The 20,618-nt window shown below is 42.0% G+C and overlaps 2 protein-coding genes across 3 annotated transcripts in view; one reads left to right on the top strand and one right to left on the bottom strand.

Moving 5' to 3' along the window:
• LOC117973525 (dedicator of cytokinesis protein 2-like) overlaps positions 1-20,618 on the top strand; it is a 428,064-nt gene that overhangs the window by 216,380 nt on the left and 191,066 nt on the right. The gene's annotated exons all lie outside the window — the stretch shown is intronic.
• The window catches only part of LOC117403986 (uncharacterized), a 120,056-nt gene that overhangs the window by 52,186 nt on the left and 47,252 nt on the right, over positions 1-20,618 (bottom strand). The window contains exon 3 of the mRNA XM_034006551.3: positions 654-728. Coding sequence (XP_033862442.2) covers positions 654-728 — 75 coding nt within the window. The remainder of the gene's footprint in view (positions 1-653; positions 729-20,618) is intronic.

Below are 20,618 nucleotides of genomic sequence, written 5' to 3' on the forward strand. Positions count from 1 at the left end.
GGCAATGTAACCCATTCCATACCCTCTCCTGCCCTCTGCCCCCTCAGTCCTCTTAACATGGCAATGTAACCCATTCCATACCCTCTCCTACCCTCTGCCCTCAGTCCTCTTAACATGGCAATGTAACCCATTCCATACCCTCTCCTACCCTCTGCCCCCTCAGTCCTCTTAACATGGCAATGTAACCCATTCCATACCCTCTCCTACCCTCTGCCCTCAGTCCTCTTAACATGGCAATGTAACCCATTCCATACCCTCTCCTACCCTCTGCCCTCAGTCCTCTTAACATGGCAATGTAACCCATTCCATACCCTCGCCTACCCTCTGCCCTCAGTCCTCTTAACATGGCAATGTAACCCATTCCATACCCTCTCCTACCCTCTGCCCTCAGTCCTCTTAACATGGCAATGTAACCCATTCCATACCCTCTCCTACCCTCTGCCCTCAGTCCTCTTAACATGGCAATGTAACCCATTCCATACCCTCTCCTACCCTCTGCCCCCTCAGTCCTCTTAACATGGCAATGTAACCCATTCCATACCCTCTCCTACCTTCTGCCCTCAGTCCTCTTACTTTCCAAATGGTCCTGTTTTTTGTGCTGCACTTGAGGTACAGTATTAGTTAGGCCAAATCCTTTTAAGACATAGTCTTACCTATATATGATGCAGGCACAGTCCCTGCAGGTGCCACAGTTTTCAATGTCCTGACCCGTCCTGTACGAGTGCCTCCTAGAGAGAGAGAGAGAGAGAGAGAGAAAGTGAGGGGAGAGAGAGAGAGAGAGAGAGAGAGAGAGAGAGAGAGAGAGAGAAACATGTTCATGTTCTTGAAATTGGCAGTTCCAAGGGTTTCATCTGCTTTCATTTAATTCAGGGATTTGAAATTGATCAATCTGGTTTCTGTTAACCTTTTAGTTATAAACAGGATCTTCTACTTCCTGTTAATTCTGCACTGAGCGGGCTGGATAGCATTGTTTTATCTTACTCCTGGTGAAGTCTTGTAATGTGTCTCATGTATTGTATTGTGTTGTTGCATCGTGGTTGTTTATGATAGAAGTTAAGTATATGTTGTCTTTGCTGCAGTTTGGTCACCATTCTGAACGCTAACTTGTTCTCAACCGCTTTCTTACCTGGTTACATAAAGGAATTGAATTGAATTGAATGTTCGCATGAGGTACACGTGGCTGAGTAGTTACTGTGACGTACTGGACTCAGTTTAGACTGTCTTGGGATGGCTATGTCCCATTCCTCCAGCAGCACAGATGCTTCAGCAAGGACTCGAGGGATTTATATATGATTCTATAGCCAATCAGGGCTTGTGGAACTGGAAAAGGTCTACAAGCTGGCAAAACACGTTCCAGTGGTTCAAATAAATGATACCGCATTGCCTCCCGGTCCTGCAGCTTGAAACACAGAGTCTTCCTGCTGAGTCCTGAATACCAGGTCACACTAATGAGAAAGAAAGCTGCTCTGAAGCCTCAGCTTGGTGCAACAACACACCCGCTTGTGAATATTTGAATTACTGTATTTAAGCAGCTTACTAAAATACAATAATTATACATTCTTCAATATATTATCAAATACAATGGTGTGCATCAGTTCATCTCTTAGAAAGCCACAGACCCACTTAATAAAAAAATTCATAGTTGTCATCATGCAAAAAGAAACTGATGGCAATAAAACATACTTGCCCCTCCTGAAGCAGCTCTTAATAACAGATCTGTGTAATAGCTGTTTGAGCAGTGCAGGACAACCCTACCCAGCTCTCTATTTGTAATGAATGGTATTTATTTGATGGTCCTGGATCGTGGCACCTGGGCCTTCTTTGTATTATTTGTTAACAAGGATAGGGCAATACCCAGTCAGTAAAGCCAGCATTTTCAACAGACTGCTGCAAAAACAGGTCTTCTAACAGACATGAGGGTTTACTAGTAAATCTGACAGTGAAGGCACAGTGAATCCGTCCCACGGTCTGTGCTTAAAACAGGATTAAGAGTTATCAAAACACAGCTGGGCTTTTCATAGAGACACTCCATACTGTATGTCTTACGCATGGATGTGCACATAATGCATATCTCAGCTGCTCAAGCCAGTATAGTTAGCACCCCTGAGCACAATTTACAGTGCTGTATTTCAGCGGAACAGCCACATAGATCTCTGTGTTTCCTCAAGCAGAGTGTGAAGGGTTGACAGCACACGGGATTGGCAGGTAGCTCACGCCCGTCAGAGGGCAGCTCATCAGGAATGCAGAGGGTTCAGGCAGTGACTGGACTGTACGGCACTAAAGTATAAAATAGCTGGTAAATAAGGGAGCTAACCAAAAGCAATCTGTTACTGCGCGCAAAAAAAAACAACTCATCTGGAAGCAGCTCAACAGTGAATTGAGATTTCATGAGCGTCTGTGTGTGTGTTGAGGGGGGGGGGGCGGGCAGGCTAAGTGCTGCAGTAACTGGAGCAATTAAACCACTGCACGGGGTCTGTTTTATCAGTTGTGTGCAATTAATCACCGATAGCAGTAAAAGCAATATGATTTGTTATTTTATTTTGTTTAACCTTTATTTGCCTCTCGACTACAGCTCTTGCTCTTTAGTTGAATGGCAAGTGATTCGTCTTTGAACCGCCTTGTTTGCGATCATATCCAGCCTTTGCCTTTCTATTCAATTCAATGGGCGGAGATGCCAGGTCATTACCATATGCTTACATGGAGGGAGTGGTTTCAAATATAACACCCTAAAGACACAGTATAGCTTAACATTGCCCTTATAGAACTTTACCATGGTGTTTTTGAATGGTATTTCTGCAGTTTCACCTCTCTGTGCTTTACGATGCTTCCCTATGCTTTACCACACCTCTCTGTGCTTTACAATGCTTCCCTATGCTTTACTACACCTCTTTGTGCTTTACAATGCTTCCCTATGCTTTGCCACACCTCTCTGTGCTTTACAATGCTTCCATATGCTTTACCACACCTCTCTGTGCTTTACAATGCTTCCCTATGCTTTACCACACCTCTCTGTGCTTTACAATGCTTCCCTATGCTTTACCACACCTCTCTGCTTTACAATGCTTCCCTATGCTTTACCAGACCTCTCTGTGCTTTACAATGCTTCCCTATGCTTTACCACACCTCTCTGTGCTTTACGATGCTTCCCTATGCTTTACCAGACCTCTCTGTGCTTTACAATGCTTCCCTATGCTTTACCAGACCTCTCTGTGCTTTACAATGCTTCCCTATGCTTTACCAAACCTCTCTGTGCTTTACAATGCTTCCCTATGCTTTACCAGACCTCTCTGTGCTTTACAATGCTTCCCTATGCTTTACCACACCTCTCTGTGCTTTACAATGCTTCCCTATGCTTTACCAGACCTCTCTGTGCTTTACAATGCTTCCCTATGCTTTACCAGACCTCTCTGTGCTTTACAATGCTTCCCTATGCTTTACTACACCTCTCTGTGCTTTACGATGCTTCCCTATGCTTTACCACACCTCTCTGTGCTTTACATTGCTTCCCTATGCTTTACCACACCTCTCTGCTTTACAATGCTTCCCTGTGATTTACCAGACCTCTCTGTGCTTTACAATGCTTCCCTATGCTTTACCAGACCTCTCTGTGCTTTACAATGCTTCCCTATGCTTTACCAGACCTCTCTGTGCTTTACAATACTTCCCTATGCTTTACCAAACCTCTCTGTGCTTTACAATGCTTCCCTATGCTTTACCAGACCTCTCTGTGCTTTACAATGCTTCCCTATGCTTTACCATGCCTCTCTGTGCTTTACGATGCTTCCCTATGCTTTACCACACCTCTCTGTGCTTTACATTGCTTCCCTATGCTTTACCACACCTCTCTACTTTACAATGCTTCCCTGTGCTTTACCAGACCTCTCTGTGCTTTACAATGCTTCCCTATGCTTTACCAGACCTCTCTGTGCTTTACAATACTTCCCTATGCTTTACCAGACCTCTCTGTTCTTTACAATGCTTCCCTATGCTTTACCATACCTATCTGTGCTTTACAATGCTTCCCTATGCTTTACCAGACCTCTCTGTTCTTTACAATGCTTCCCTATGCTTTACCATACCTCTCTGTGCTTTACAATGCTTCCCTATGCTTTACCAGACCTCTCTGTGCTTTACAATGCTTCCCTATGCTTTACCATACCTCTCTGTGCTTTACAATGCTTCCCTATGCTTTACCACACCTCTCTGTGCTTTACAATGCTTCCCTATGCTTTACCACGCCTCTCTGTGCTTTACAATGCTTCTCAATGCTTTACCACACCTCTCTGTGCTTTACAATGCTCCCCTATGCTTTACCAGACCTCTCTGTGCTTTACAATGCTTCTCTATGCTTTACCAGACCTCTCTGTGCTTTACAATGCTTCCCTATGCTTTACCATGCCTCTCTGTGCTTTACAATGCTTCTCTATGCTTTACCAGACCTCTCTGTGCTTTAGTGATTTTTTTTCTCTGCTTGTTTAATGGTCTAAATTTCAGTCTGCAGACAGTTCCAGAATTTAAGTTGACATTTTTTAACTTTTTTTTTAATTTTTAATTTTTTTAACAACATTTTGTGCTTTTGGACAAAAGTTTGCAATTGAGCCAAAAAAATCCAACAAAAAAACAATGTTGTAACAATGAAGGTTCCTTATAAAAAAGAACAACCAAACAACAAAGCCACTGTTTACCCACCCGGGGTTTCGTAGTGACATGACTACAGCAGGCTCCAGGAATGTCAGTATCAGACTGCCAGCTAAATCAGCTCCAAACTGAGCACACTTCCTGTATCATCTCAGCATGAGCCTCACTTGAGTTCTGTAGGTTTACTATTAGGACTTGTTCACACAGCTGTGAGGGAGAGCTGTAGGTTTACTATTGGGACTTGTTCACACAGCTGTGAGGGAGAGAAACATTTGTTTAACAGGGGTCTGATTGCTCAAACTCCTGGCTGAGATCATTTAAATAATCTACTTAATTGGGGGTAGCTTTGAAGCCAGCACTGTGTGTAGGATTAGCATGAGCTTCGAACCCTGCACACATTAACCCTTTGATTGCCACTGCAGACTGAGTAAGACATGCAACTTGACTTGAGGTCATAGAAGACAGGCTCCTGGTCCACAGCAATAACTGTTAGGCTCTTCTCTATTACAACAACAGCAGTGAATGTGTTTAGGGTTATTGCTCTGAAAAAAACAAACACAATCATTTCTTATTAGCCCAGCAGGGATGAACTCCACTGCCCTCGGCTTACATAAGCTGCTGCTGGGCCCTGAACAGAGTGCCTTTCTTATTTGGGTCTCTACGCATGGTGGTCATTTCCCTTTGAAAGGGAGTGTATCTGACAGGTCTGCAGATAACCGCAGGAGCTGAAATAACATGACAGCAGAATCCTCTTCATTAACTTTCTGTGGTTTTGTTCTGCCTAGTATTGTGAATTGTGGTGTGTATAGTAGTTTAAATCACTGAAAATAATGTTGTAGTTCATGACAGACCCTCTTGACACAGAATGTGTCACTAATGCAATATATTTGATGATTATTGAGATTGGTAGAAGATTAAGCATTTGGCCTCAAAGGCACTTTGAGGGGGCATCGCCTGGCTGTTGGGACGAGACAATAGACCCTGACTGTGGTTGACCATGGGGTAATTGAAAGACAGGGGGCGATTGGGGGAGGTGGAGGGAAGAGGGATGAGTGACAGGACAATTCAGATTTTTTGCTGAAAGGTGATGTAATGTGGGGGGGGGGGGGGGGCAATCCTTCCTAACAAGCAAGTTAAAAACGTTCATAAAGTCTCTCAGCGTCTGCTTTTCAAACATGATCATGTCAGCAGCTCAATAAACACACCTGAGGAGTTCAGTATTTCCATATCGTACCTGTCGTGCGCTTCCATTTGCTGTGGGTGCAGTTTATTTTTATTTTATTCATGGCATGTGGTATGATGAAATGTTGAGCTATAGGTTAAATACATCTCTGATTGCATCTGATTGCAAGCCTTACTTTCAGGTAGTCTTGCACTTCCTTTCTCGTTCCACTTGGAGAGTGAAATTGTCGCCAACCCTACAACTCCTTCTTTCTTGTTATTAACCAATCAGCTGCTTCCCATACTGACAGGCGTGCTTTTCTGACAGTAGCATGCTTTGACCCAGAAGGGAAACAGTACGAGACTTCCTGAAAGTAAAGCAAACAAGCTGATAATTGGTGTGTACCTGCTGTGGTATCAACTGTGATCTTTTATAACAAAACAGGTCCTGTTTGTTCTGCAGTTTTAGTTCTATGCAGATAAAGCACTGGAGTGTTTCAGATCTCTGAGCAGCAGCGTCTGCTGCATTGTTCCTCTGATAGGAGAACATGCTTGATGGGAAACACTAATAATTGATGGCGTTTACACTTGAGGTATGAGCAAAAGTGACTGCTGACTTTAGCACATAATTAGGGCTTCTGATTTTCGGTTTTAACCAATAAAACCCTATGAAACACCCCCGATACAAAAAAATAAAATCGGTGGATAGCCAATAAACACCGGAAAACACCGGAAAACACCGGAAAAACTGTGGAAATGGTTAATCTATTCACGTTGACTTTACCCTTATCACATTAAAAAAAATAAAACCTACTACAAAAATAATAATAAATACATTTCCCAGTGCTGCTGGGCAATGCCCCGCCTTCCTGAGTTGTATCTATCATTGATTTGTTCTGAATACTTTAAACCCGCCCCAACTACTGAGTGACAGCACATTCCTACATTTCTATTGGAGACTCCGCTTGCGAGATTTAAAACAAGATTACAATCAGGATGGAGGCTTGTTAGCGGGATTTAAAGCTGCATTACACTTAAGATACGGAGGATTTAAAACAGAATTGTGGCGAAATGTACAAAAATGCCTACACACAAAAACAACAGAAGAATGTGCCCGTGACCATAGGGATTTCATTGTGGAAGACAGCAAAGGAAAGAAGGTAGCTGTGTGGTCCAGTGGTTAAAGAAAAGGGCTTGTAACCAGAAGGTGCCTGGTTCAAAATCCCCCCTCAGCCACTGACTCACTGTGTGACCCTGAGCAAGTCACTTAACCTCCTTGTGCTCCATCTTTCGGGTGAGACGTAGTTGGAAGTGACTCTGCAGCTGATGCCTAGTTCACACACCCTAGTCTCTGTAAGTCGCCTTGGATAAAGGCGTCTGCTAAATAAACAAATAATAATAAAATGGTACAACTTAAGTGTGCAAGTACTGTCAAGTTAGTACTATACATATTTTGACAGAAAAAAACAAACGCTCAAGCATTTTGGAAAGTAACCGAAAACACTAATTTCATACAGTATGTCAAAAACAAAAGCCCTGAAAAAAAACGATTTACATAAAACTCGAAAATAGCTAAAAATAAGTATTGAAAAATACAATGAATAAAACCCGAAAAACAGAAGCCCTACACATAATTAAACAGATGGGGCCTTCTGGATTGACTGAATCACTGTTTAACAATAACACTAAAGCTAAAAAGAAAAAAAAGTTGAGAAAAGTGAAGAAAGGAAGCAGTGTGGCAGGAATGCCGTGGGAACTGAATGAACCAGCTTCAAATCCCAGGTCTGATCAAGAACAAGGGGGCTGCAACTGAGTGGACGGTCTTATAAGTCAACGCTGGATCACAGAAAAAAACAATATGCCACGTCTGTCAAGACAGCAGCACCTTCATGCAATCGGCATGTTGGAGGCTGGACTCAGGCAGCGTACTGTGGCTCGCCGTCTTGGGTGCTCACAGCCAGCAATTTCAAACCTGGCGAGACGGTATAACCAGACACACTCTGTCAATGAAAGGCCATGAACTGGGAGACCAAGAGTCACAACGCCTGCCCGAGATTGACAGATCATTTTGCAGCATCTTCGTGATGTCAGTTGTTAATCAGCACAATAAAAAGTCACTGCACCTGCTCTAAAACAGAGTTTGTCATTTTGCGATCACATCTAGTGAATTTTATCCAAATACAAGTGATACGTTTCTTTTGCTGCTCAAATATAAGTGATAAGTTTCTTTTGATGCTCAGTATATAATCCAAGATGTTATGAGTTTTTTTCCTCATGCTTCTCCACCCCAACATATTGCAACCATTTCGTTAATGCTTTATAGATACAGCCCTCTCTCGATTTTTTAAAACAATTCGGCAGAATGCAGTCTGCCCAGTGTACAAACCTGACATTTTAAAACAGTTAATGAGCCCTTTATTAGAGAGTTAACAATCCCATTGTTTCTCGTGCTTGATTGCAGGGTATAGAGCTGTTTGGTATTTACAGTTTAGGGTTTGCTATTTGATTCTCCATTATCAGTGCTTGTAAGCAGGCTCCCTTGCAGTTTGGTGGCAGCATGAGTCACAATGCCTACAGTAATCTCACATCTTGAAAAGGACACAGGACTAGAGTGCAGGAATCCGCCGGGAATTCCAACAGACCTCTCTGTGGAACCCTACAGAGCAAAGATTCTGCTGAGATAACCAGGCTGGGGTTTCACAGGTGAAATACCTTCAAACTGATGCTCATTTTGAGAGCAAACACTAGTTTTCCATAGAGTACCATAGAACACTACATGCACCCTTTAAAAAGCAAAGCATTAAATTACGTGGTATACCTGAGTGATTGATTCCACTAAATATTATTTTTTTGCTTTTAGCGTACCAGAGAAGGATGTTTTACAAATGGTGCACATTATACAAGCTGTATTGGGTTATACTGGTATTGGGTTATACAAGGGGTGTTGAGTTATATAAAGGGTACTGGCTTATACAAGGGGTGTTGAGTTATATAAAGGGTGTTGAGTTATATAAAGGGTACTGGGTTATACAAGGGGTATTGAGTTATGTAAAGGGTGTTGAGTTATATAAAGGGTATTGCATTATATAAAGGGTGTTGAGTTATATAAAGGGTACTGGGTTATACAAGGGGTGTTGAGTTATATAAAGGGTATTGAGTTATATAAAGGGTACTGGGTTATACAAGGGGTATTGAGTTATGTAAAGGGTGTTGAGTTATATAAAGGGTATTGCATTATATAAAGGGTATTGAGTTATATAAAGGGTACTGGGTTATACAAGGGGTGTTGAGTTATATAAAGGGTATTGAGTTATATAAAGGGTACTGGGTTATACAAGGGGTGTTGAGTTATATAAAGGGTGTTGAGTTATATAAAGGGTGTTGAGTTATATAAAGGGTATTGTGTTATATAAAGGGTAGTGCATTATATAAAGGGTGTTGAGTTATATAAAGGGTATTGTGTTATATAAAGGGTATTGTGTTATATAAAGGGTAGTGCATTATATAAAGGGTGTTGTGTTATATAAAGGGTGTTGTGTTATATAAAGGGTGTTGTGTTATATAAAGGGTATTGTGTTATATAAAGGGTATTGTGTTATATAAAGGGTGTTGAGTTATATAAAGGGTATTGTGTTATATAAAGGGTATTGTGTTATATAAAGGGTAGTGCATTATATAAAGGGTGTTGAGTTATATAAAGGGTAGTGCATTATATAAAGGGTGTTGAGTTATATAAAGGGTATTGTGTTATATAAAGGGTATTGTGTTATATAAAGGGTGTTGAGTTATATAAAGGGTATTGTGTTATATAAAGGGTGTTGAGTTATATAAAGGGTAGTGCATTATATAAAGGGTGTTGAGTTATATAAAGGGTGTTGAGTTATATAAAGGGTGTTGAGTTATATAAAGGGTAGTGCATTATATAAAGGGTGTTGAGTTATATAAAGGGTGTTGAGTTATATAAAGGGTGTTGAGTTATATAAAGGGTATTGTGTTATATAAAGGGTATTGTGTTATATAAAGGGTAGTGCATTATATAAAGGGTGTTGAGTTATATAAAGGGTAGTGCATTATATAAAGGGTGTTGAGTTATATAAAGGGTAGTGCATTATATAAAGGGTGTTGAGTTATATAAAGGGTAGTGCATTATATAAAGGGTGTTGAGTTATACAGGAGATGTTAAATGAAACCGCTGTGTCATGCACACAATGCATGTTATAGTTCCTCAGTTTGAACAGAACCGTGGGAACAGGATAAGGTTGCAACCAGGGAAATTAAAACAGTTTCCGCAGCAGTTCAAAATGAAACATTTGCATTAAACAAATGTATTCTACACAGATGCAATCCCATTTACTTTGCCGAAATGCACACACAGGCCCTTGTAAATAAGTATCGTACTCACAACATAATGCATCAAATTAAAGGACTGAATGCGACACATTTATAATAGCAATTTGTGGAATAATCATGAAGTAACGCAATTAAACAGGAGATGAGAATTGAAATGCCACGTCTCTTCCCATGCCTTGCCAATCTGGTAGTGTTGCGTGCCGGAGTCAGCTGGGAGTACTCTCATCCCTTTTTAAACCCATCTGAATCGTTTAGCTGAATGACACTGACTTGGTCTTTCTGTTCTCACCCTGACAAGGGATATTAAGTTCAGGTGACAATCAACATCATCCTAGATAATAATCACCTGCACTACAAACAATGTGGAGTGAAGCCGAAGCTCTGTAAACGTACTGAGCCTCTGGACTTCCATACACAGCGGCCAAGCAAGCAAATAACTTGGAGGGTCTGGAGATGAAATGGCATCCGTGCTGCGGCCACTCACTTCCTGAGGAGCTCTTCAGTGACTCTAACAGAGTGCTCGTACTATTGAGGCATGTTATAAATCACATCCCCATTGGAACCTATTAGCACTTATCATTTCACTGAGAGTGTATCTGAATATCTGATCAGGGTCAAAAACACAAAACATAGACAGATCCTGACCAAGTACAGACTAAGTGACCACAGCCTGGCCATCGAAACTGGCCAGCACAAAAAAACCTGGATTGCCAAAGAAAAAAGGCTGTGCTGTCACTGTGATCTGGGAGAGGTAGAGACAGAAATGCACTTCCTGTTACACTGTCCCCAGTATAAGCAAATCAGGGACACATACTTCCCCAAACTGGCCAATCAGGCCACAACATTCCAGCTGCTCCCTGACTTAGAAAAACTGCCAGTTCTGTTAGGAGAGGAGCAGCAGACAGCAGAGCTAGCTGCCCAGTATGTAGCTGCCTGCCACAGCCAGAGAGACAGCGAGACAGACCCTGGTGTAGACACCCTGGAGCACGGGGACCAGGCACTCATGCGCACCCATGTCCCCTGTAAATACAGAGGGAGGGAGGGAAATGGGAGGGTTGTTGTTGTATTGTATTGTCTGGACTGTTTCGTGATAATGTTCATTGTTGAATTGCTTTGGCAAAACTCAATTTCATCTTGTCATGCCAATAAAGCATTTTTTGAATTTGAATTTGAATTTGAATTTGTGTAGATCTCGCATGCAGAATGCCAATGATAAAACATTCTCAATGTTTAAACCACAACAGCTTCTATAGAAACAGGTTAAGGGCATTCATGTCGGGGCTTCGTCTGCTTTTTATTTAGATTGAATGTGTTTATGAGTGTTCAGTGGCTGCCTCTAATCAAGTGGGCAGTGTACTTTCTCTTACACTCTTTGTATGAGAGACACTTACACACGCTCTCTCTCTCTCTCTCTCTCTCTCTCTCTCTCTCTCTCTCTCTCTCTCTCTCTCTCTCTCTCTCTCTCTCTCTCTGTAAAAGACAGGGTCCACTCTGAATATTGACATTTTATATAATTTGGCTTATATTCCACATATCCTGGAGAGAGAAATTTAAAGTAAATTAATAAATGCATACTGTACATAAATAGTCCAGTGGACAGCAGGTTGTTTTTAGGGTACCTATAGCTTTGGGATCACCTTCTTAAGGCAATTCAGTGCAGTTCAATACAGTGCAAGTCCCAGGTCTAAGTCTGAAATCATACTTCATAGCTTCTTTTCTACTGTTAATAACCTACAAGGTCTCACATGGTCTTAGTCCTTCCTATATTTCAAAGCTGCTCATTCCTTTTGTCCCCAGTTGTGCCCTGCAGTCTCAAGATGTATTGGTGGAGCACAGACTTTCTCCCCTAGGAGCGCGCCCCTTTTCAAACTATGTGAATAAACTCTGGAAATTAATTTCATTAGGGACGTTCATTATTTATTTTGATACAAGAAACAATTTAAAAGTTAAAATGTCTTGTTGTTTGTGTTGTTGTTTGTGTTGTTGGTGTTGTTGGTGTTGGTGTTGCTGTTGGTGTTGTTGGTGTTGGTGTTGGTGTTGGTGTTGTTGGTGTTGGTGTTGGTGTTGTTGTTGTTGGTGTTGGTGTTGGTGGCATTGCTGTTGGTGTTGCTGTTGGAGTTGTTGTTGGTGTTGCTGTTGGTGTTGTTGTTGGTGGTGTTGGTGTTGGTGCTGGCGTTGGTGTTGGTGTTGTTGGTGTTGGTGTTGGTGTTGGTGTTGGTGTTGTTGTTGGTTATGTTGGTGTTGTTGTTGTTGGTGTTGTTGTTGGTGTTGCTGTTGGTGTTGTTGTTGGTGTTGCTGTTGGTGTTGTTGTTGGTGGTGTTGGTGTTGGTGTTGGTGTTGCTGTTGGTGTTGTTGTTGGTGGTGTTGGTGTTGGTGTTGGTGTTGTTGTTGTTGGTGTTGTTGTTGGTTGTGTTGGTGTTGGTGGTGTTGGTGTTGGTGCTGGCGTTGGTGTTGGTGTTGTTGTTGGTGTTGTTGGTGTTGGTGTTGTTGTTGGTGTTGTTGGTGTTGTTGTTGGTGTTGTTGTTGGTGTTGGTGTTGGTGTTGGTGTTGTTGGTGCTGGCGTTGGTGTTGGTGTTGTTGTTGGTGTTGTTGGTGTTGTTGTTGGTGTTGTTGTTGGTGTTGGTGTTGGTGTTGGTGTTGTTGGTGTTGGTGTTGGTGTTGTTGTTGTTGGTTGTGTTGGTGTTGTTGTTGTTGTTGGTTGTGTTGGTGTTGTTGTTGTTGTTGTTGTTGGTGTTGTTGTTGGTGTTGTTGTTGTTGGTGTTGGTGTTGGTGTTGTTGTTGTTGTTGTTGGTGTTGTTGGTGTTGGTGTTGCTGTTGGTGTTGTTGTTGGTTATGTTGGTGTTGTTGGTGTTGGTGTTGTTGTTGTTGGTGTTGTTGTTGGTGTTGTTGTTGTTGGTGTTGGTGTTGGTGTTGGTGTTGTTGTTGGTGTTGTTGTTGTTGGTGTTGGTGTTGGTGTTGGTGTTGTTGTTGTTGGTGTTGGTGTTGTTGTTGTTGGTGTTGGTGTTGCTGTTGGTGTTGTTGGTGTTGGTGTTGTTGTTGTTGGTGTTGGTGTTGGTGTTGGTGTTGTTGGTGTTGGTGTTGGTGTTGGTGTTGGTGTTGTTGTTGTTGGTGTTGGTGTTGTTGGTGTTGGTGTTGCTGTTGGTGTTGTTGTTGGTTATGTTGGTGTTGTTGGTGTTGGTGTTGTTGTTGGTGTTGTTGTTGGTGTTGGTGTTGGTGTTGTTGGTGTTGGTGTTGCTGTTGGTGTTGTTGTTGTTGTTGTTGGTGTTGGTGTTGCTGTTGGTGTTGTTGTTGGTTATGTTGGTGTTGTTGGTGTTGTTGTTGGTGTTGGTGTTGGTGTTGTTGGTGTTGGTGTTGCTGTTGGTGTTGTTGTTGGTGGTGTTGGTGTTGGTGCTGGCGTTGTTGTTGGTGTTGTTGTTGTTGGTGTTGGTGTTGGTGTTGTTGGTGTTGGTGTTGGTGTTGGTGCTGGCGTTGGTGTTGTTGTTGTTGTTGTTGTTGTTGTTGTTGTTGTTGTTGTTGTTGTTGTTGTTGGTGTTGGTGTTGCTGGTGTTGGTGTCGGTGTTGTTGTTGGTGTTGATGTTGGTGTTGGTGTTGTTGTTGGTGTTGGTGTTGGTGCTGTTGCTGTTGGTGTTGGTGTTGGTGTTGGTGTTGGTGTTGTTGCTGCTGTTGCAAGGCTGCAGATGTAAAGGGCAGTGTTGTGTGATTCACTGCCGTTGTGGATTCTGTCCCCTGTCTGTAAGATGAGACCAGGTTAAAAGCTCTAGAACCACGAATGCCCGTGAGCCTGGCTCTTTTGCATAGTGGTTTAGACACTCACTTGTGATGTGTGAGGTTGTCGGTTTATGCCCAGCCTCCATCCTGACAATATTTCTAATTCAGAATGTGGTTGTACAGCTGGACTTGTTTTTAATCAGATCTTTGCCTAACTGAAGCACAGTGTTTTGAATGGCTTTGTATCGTCTATTGTATTGTATTGCAGAAACAGTAGATGAGATATACAAGCATTAAGACTACAGTCCAGTGCATTCTGCAGAGAGACTCCACTAACCTTCACAGAGCCCAGATTCAGAGTGCTGGAGCAGGAGTAAAGGGAACCCTGATGTTAGATGTGTGCTTGTCCCATAAATCAGGAGAGGACAGCCGGGTGGTTAATGTCTCAGCCTTGAGCCCAGGTGAGGCTCCCTGCGCATTGCTTGTTTGCCAAAGTCCAGGAGAGTAATTTAAAGTCATTTTAAATCAATAGTGTTTTTTTTCCCCAATGATGAACTTTAACACTGCTATTCATCTTGCTTTCTGATCCGCTGACTTATTTATTCCACACTTTCCTTGAATAATTAGAAAGAAATGGAAATCTATAAGTTCTTTCTGGGACAGCAGCAGAGTAGCTTCCCCTCTGCTGTTCATTTATTTACTGTTTAACCCCCCCTCCCCATCTCCCGCTGGACGCTCACAGGTCAGGCGAGGGGTGGAGGAATACACAACAGTGTCAGGGCCCCATTCAAGTAATTGTAAGTTAGGAAAAAGCATTACAATGCATTTTAGGAAAACAGAAGTACAGTCAATATCACCTCAAAAGGACTGTGAAAAAATGGTGGCAATAAACAGGGTTGTTTTTATCAAGAGTTCACCAATAGCCTGGGAAAATAAGGTTTGACAACAGATACAGTATGCTTGTTTATATAAATATTATACTAGGTATTGCATTGCTTGCAACAGTTCATTAATAAAGCACAAGTGATATTGAATGGGTTTCACTGTACTTGCAAGAAATAAATTATGACCCAGGAGAAATATTTCTTTTGTGATGCATCGTAATTAAATTGGATCCACATTTGTTCTGTTTATTGCATGGATTTGTATTTTCATAAACATTTTTTTTAAAAGCTAGTTGAATTCGGCCCGCAGTAGCTCACAACGAGAACACAAAAGCATTGACAGCAGGCAGAGCTGCGTCCCGAGTCTCTCAATAATCAACACGAAACAATGGAAACCGCAGGAGTAATAGGAATACAATACCAACTTGATTAACTTGGTAATGTAATCAAATCAGACCCGGTGCAGCCTGTCTCTGTTCACAGGCACAGCGATGCCCAGGAGGCTTTTCTTACCCACATTTCAGGAACAGCAGATTCTGGATCCCACACCTTATAATTCTGTAATTAGTATTGATTTGATTGATTGAATGAGGGAAAGTAAGATAATAAGATATACTACGATTACTGTACTTCTACTAAGATTATTATTATTATTATTATTATTATTATTATTATTATTATTATTATTATTATTATTATTTGTAGTAGTAGTAGTAGTAGTAGTAGTAGTAGTAGTAGTAGTATTCAATTATTCAAACGAAAGGATATTAAAACCTGTGCACACATTTGTTAAGTTATGGCATTGCCACCAGTGGAACAGGGTGGCTATTGTAGATGGCAGGGTAATTATCTGTGCATCAGCCCATAGGAATATAGCCCCATTAGAAAATGTATAAATAAGAGGAGTCCATTCAGCCCATCAGTGCTCGTCCGGTTCCTAGTATCTGTCTGATCTCAAAACCTTGCCAAGCCGGGTCTCCCAATGATTCATCATCATCAACGTGTCCAAGTAACCCAATCCCTAGCACTCTCATTGTGAAGAAGTGCCAGCCCTCTCTCTTAAGTCAGATTTATAGTACATTTGCCATCCTCCAAATCCAGCCCATTCCAGTCTTGTGTAGTTGAATCCAGTTTGGACCTCCAGCAGGGAGGTAACCATCCGCAGAGCAAACTCATAGAGTGCATACCTACTGCTTGTGACGTCCCACATGAAAGAGAAATAGCGATAGATAGAGAGATATAGATAGAAAAAGCATTTAGAGATATATCTAGAATCGCGCTGTTCTCAGAAAAATATCCCAAATTGGCTGCTAAAATATACTGCAAAACAGTTCATCATCAAGCTCATCCAGGGCTGGGCATTGCAAACTTGGTCTTGCTCAGAGCTCATTTATGATCCACCACCAGTTTCTAATTCATCCACCGTTCATTTAGTCAGCTCCTTTTAGGGTTTTTGAAGACTTCAATCAAGTCCCCTCTGACTCTACGGGTGGGTTGATCACTTTCTTATCCAGTTTGATTGTATATTTCCCAAAGCCTTACTGTGTACCTGCTGCTGCTGCTTCTGTATTCCCAGAGTCTCGTTTGGAAATAAAAGTAATATGTTGAAACAAAAGGAGCTGAATACTGTTAAGCTGGTGAATAAATACGATTCCAATTGGAAAATCGCCTTTTCCAGAGGCACCACTGAGAGGAGAGAGGAGAGGAGAGGAGAGGTGAGAGGAGAGGAGAGAGGAGGGGAGGGGAGGAGTGGACAGAAGAGGAGAGAGGGGAGCACAAAAACTACAAAATGATTGTGCAGACAGATTTATCATGCAATGAGGCTTGCCTCCGATTCTGAAGTGTTTCCTGGTATTTAGTCTTGTACTGACATGGTAGTGAATGTGTTTACAGTTGTCAATGCAGTTTGCCATACACATGGTTCATACAGTTTGTCTGATACAAGTTTCAAGGACTTTTCAAGGACCATTTTGACAATTTTCAAAGATCTAATGTAAGGCGTGTGATATCGTTTTCAATGTTGATAACTAATAACCAACTGTAAAAGTAAAGCTTTGGCATTATGCGTGTGAATAAGCTCTGGAGCAGTATACTTTCTTATCCAATCACACCAAGTCAGTTTTGGTATCTATTCCTGTTTCATTCTGAAAGCAGTCCAACACTTCAGTGTTTAATCAATGTCAGAAGCAATAGTCCAAGAATGTTGTGTCTCAATCACAGGCGCCTAACTTTATTAAAAAGTGGGCGGCAAATGGAAGGACGAACTGCCGTAGAGGCAAATGCATTGATTTAGTTCATTTTTACAATTAAGAAGCTCTAAGAAACCAAGCATTTTTAGTAATTGCAAACCTACAAAACTGGGCAGATGTTTCAGCATAACATGTTCAACATGTACTTACTGAGCATGCATTAATTACAAAATCGAAACATGCAAGTAGCACCAAATGGCACAACCAGTACCAATGGCACCTCTGCACAGAGCTGCAGCTGGAATTCACACATGAAGTTTATTAAAGGAAAGTATTAAACAAACAAAGAAAAGCAAGTCCTGTTCTTTTGAAGTAATCCCTAATTAAGGCAGTTCAAAATGCTTGCCATGTCAGAAGCACTGGTGTGCTTTATAAAAGAATACTTCGTCCTAAAGCAAAGACTGAACAAAACCATTTCAACAGTATGTATTTAACAGTATAAACTGAGTTGCAGGAAGGACCAGTCAAGAGTTGTTTTTGTTTTATACCATTAAAATGGTCTTGTTCCTCTAAGAAATGATGTATTTTCCTTTTGTGCTTGCTTCTAGATATGGTCCATTGAGTTAGAGGGGAGAGTCTGCCCATAATAAAATAAGTTAAAACAACCATGTAACTGCTGCTAGTCAGCTCTTGCTAGTTTTAAAATATTCATATTTTTTACTTTAAATTTTGGGGCAAGTTTTCCACTTGCTTCGGATCGGGTACATTATTCAAAGTATACGAAATACAGTGAGTGTATGTTATAGCATTGTAAAATGTCTTATGCATTGACTTATAAGATCGCTCTGAAACCTAGCATGTACGATTGATTCAGGTAACGATATTCGCATTGCGCAATTAATGAATAGATTATTTTATTAGCATGTGCTTTGTTTTGCTGATTCAGTCTTTATTAAACAAAACATCTCAAGATATACCGGTCAGATCTTTTGATGCATAATCAGTGGCTGTAAAACTGTGGTCTAGTAACATTATTGACTATTTACACACAACATGTTTATACAGATAAAAAGTCCATCCACACACACACAAACACGCACATACAAACACGCATGAACACATACTGTGTTTTTTTTATAGGCACGGTACTAAAGATGATTCCTTAAAAAAGGAATCTAAATTCCTTTTTTAAGAAGTTCAAGTCAAATGTAAATTTATGTTCAAACATCTGTACAGTACGAATCTCTTCCTCTTCCTCCTCCTCTTCTGGTGATGTCACACTTTCACAGCCCTGTTTTCTTTGTATATTAGGTAAGAGCAGCAGTGGGGGAGGGAGGGGATTTTCACACTGAATTGAATGCTATAAAGCACTTTTTTATGCAGGAAATGGAATTGACGCGTGGGTACAGCAAAGTGACGCAGTGTGACACGCTGGTGTGTCCAGGGCTTAAGAGATTCAAGAAAAAAGAGTTGGTGCAAGACTGACCCCTGTGGTGTAATGAGGTAGTGCACGAGAAAGCGCCAGGTCTGTAACTGCACGCCTGGCCTCTTGTACAGCGGTTAAGACCTGGGCTGACATGCACTAGGTAGCGTCATGCCAAGTCTCCAGCTGTGTGTTGGGTTTCCTCACCTTCTGTCACCCGCAGGAACGCTCCACAAGCATACTGTATTTTATTGAACCTTTCATTATCCTTTCTCTTTCTCTTTCTCTCTCTCTCTCACTTTCTCTCTCTCTCTCTCTCTCTCTCTCTCTCTCTCTCTCTCTCTCTCTCTCTCTCTCTCTCTCTCTCTCTCTCTCCCATTTTATACCATGTGGCTAGGAGTTAATTGACAATTAATCATCTAATCACCACCTGGCCACATTCCACACTTTTCCCATTAACAATCCAAACATTCCCCATTATTCAATCAATCAAACAATTACACAATTACACAATGTGGCTGTGCAAATGGCAGCTGTCTTGACTCCAGGCTGTTTGCCCCACACCCAAGCCAAGATGGCTGCCAGCCACAAAATACACAGACACGTGCAGAGTCTCTGCTGTGCCACAATCTCCAATGTGTTTGATATGTAATATAAAGTTAACGCTAAAATAAGCTTAAAAGAAGTAACGTGGTGCAGGAATATCGAGTTGCACAGCTATCATGTAAACAGCAGCATGACGAGCACACCTCTGATATCTCAGCAGCTGTCCTCATTGACTGATTCCGTTAAGATGAGTGATAATCTTTCATGCTACACATTATACAACATTAATGGATGACAATTTCATGCTGTATGATTCTTGATTTCAGATAAGCATTCTGGATTTTGCTATTGCACCTATAAAAAAAACTACAGAATAATTACTTTCAGAGAGCTTTATGGCAGCTCACTTGTGCCGTGTTTCCACTTGGAGCAGGCACTGGGTTAACACACGTCTGCAGTTCAGTCTCACAGCAGGCACTGGGTTGACACACTTCTGCAGTTCACTCTCACAGCAGGCACTGGGTTGACACACGTCTGCAGTTCACTCTCACAGCAGGCACTGGATTGACACACGTCTGCAGTTCACTCTCACAGCAGGCACTGGGTTGACACACTTCTGCAGTTCACTCTCACAGCAGGCACTGGGTTGACACACGTCTGCAGTTCAGTCTCACAGCAGGCACTGGATTGACACACTTCTGCAGTTCACTCTCACAGCAGGCACTGGGTTGACACACGTCTGCAGTTCAGTCTCACAGCAGGCACTGGATTGACACACGTCTGCAGTTCACTCTCACAGCAGGCACTGGGTTGACACACTTCTGCAGTTCAGTCTCACAGCAGGCACTGGGTTGACACACTTCTGCAGTTCACTCTCACAGCAGGCACTGGGTTGACACACGTCTGCAGTTCAGTCTCACAGCAGGCACTGGATTGACACACGTCTGCAGTTCACTCTCACAGCAGGCACTGGGTTGACACACGTCTGCAGTTCAGTCTCACAGCAGGCACTGGGTTGACACACGTCTGCAGTTCAGTCTCACAGCAGGCACTGGGTTGACACACGTCTGCAGTTCAGTCTCACAGCAGGCACTGGGTTGACACACGTCTGCAGTTCACTCTCACAGCAGCCCCTTGCTGTCATGATTGATACCTTGCTACCACATTCTCTGTGTTTTGTTTTGTCTGAATGTAATCCTCATTCTGACATTTCCTTGATATTTGTGCTTCTGCAAAACCTGTTACGAGTCATGTCTAGCGAAGACAGTTTCAGAGGGCAACAATTGCAACAATGTGTCATGCCATGATGAGTGAGTACTTGCACTGTACCTACAGTAGAGGCCAGTACAAACAAAAGGTAGAGGAGCTAGCTAGGTTTATGAAGATCATGTGAAACAATGGCCATGTGTTCTCTGAGTTGCTCACCCAGTAAAGGCACGGGCGTGTGTTGTGCAGGGTGAATCTTACAGGTAGAGGAGCTAGGTTTATGAAGATCATGTAAAACAATTGCCATGTGTTCTCTGAGTGGCTCACCCAGTAAAGGCACGGGCGTGTGGTGTGCAGGGTGAATCTTACAGGTAGAGGAGCTAGGTCTATGAAGATCATGTAAAACAATGTCCAGGTGGTCTCTGAGTGGCTCACCCAGTAAAGGCACCGGCGTGTGCTGTGCAGGGTGAATCTTACAGGTAGAGGAGCTAGGTTTATGAAGATCATGTAAAA

Source organism: Acipenser ruthenus, chromosome 1, assembly GCF_902713425.1.
Source record: "Acipenser ruthenus chromosome 1, fAciRut3.2 maternal haplotype, whole genome shotgun sequence".
NCBI classification, from domain to species: Eukaryota; Metazoa; Chordata; class Actinopteri; order Acipenseriformes; family Acipenseridae; genus Acipenser; species Acipenser ruthenus.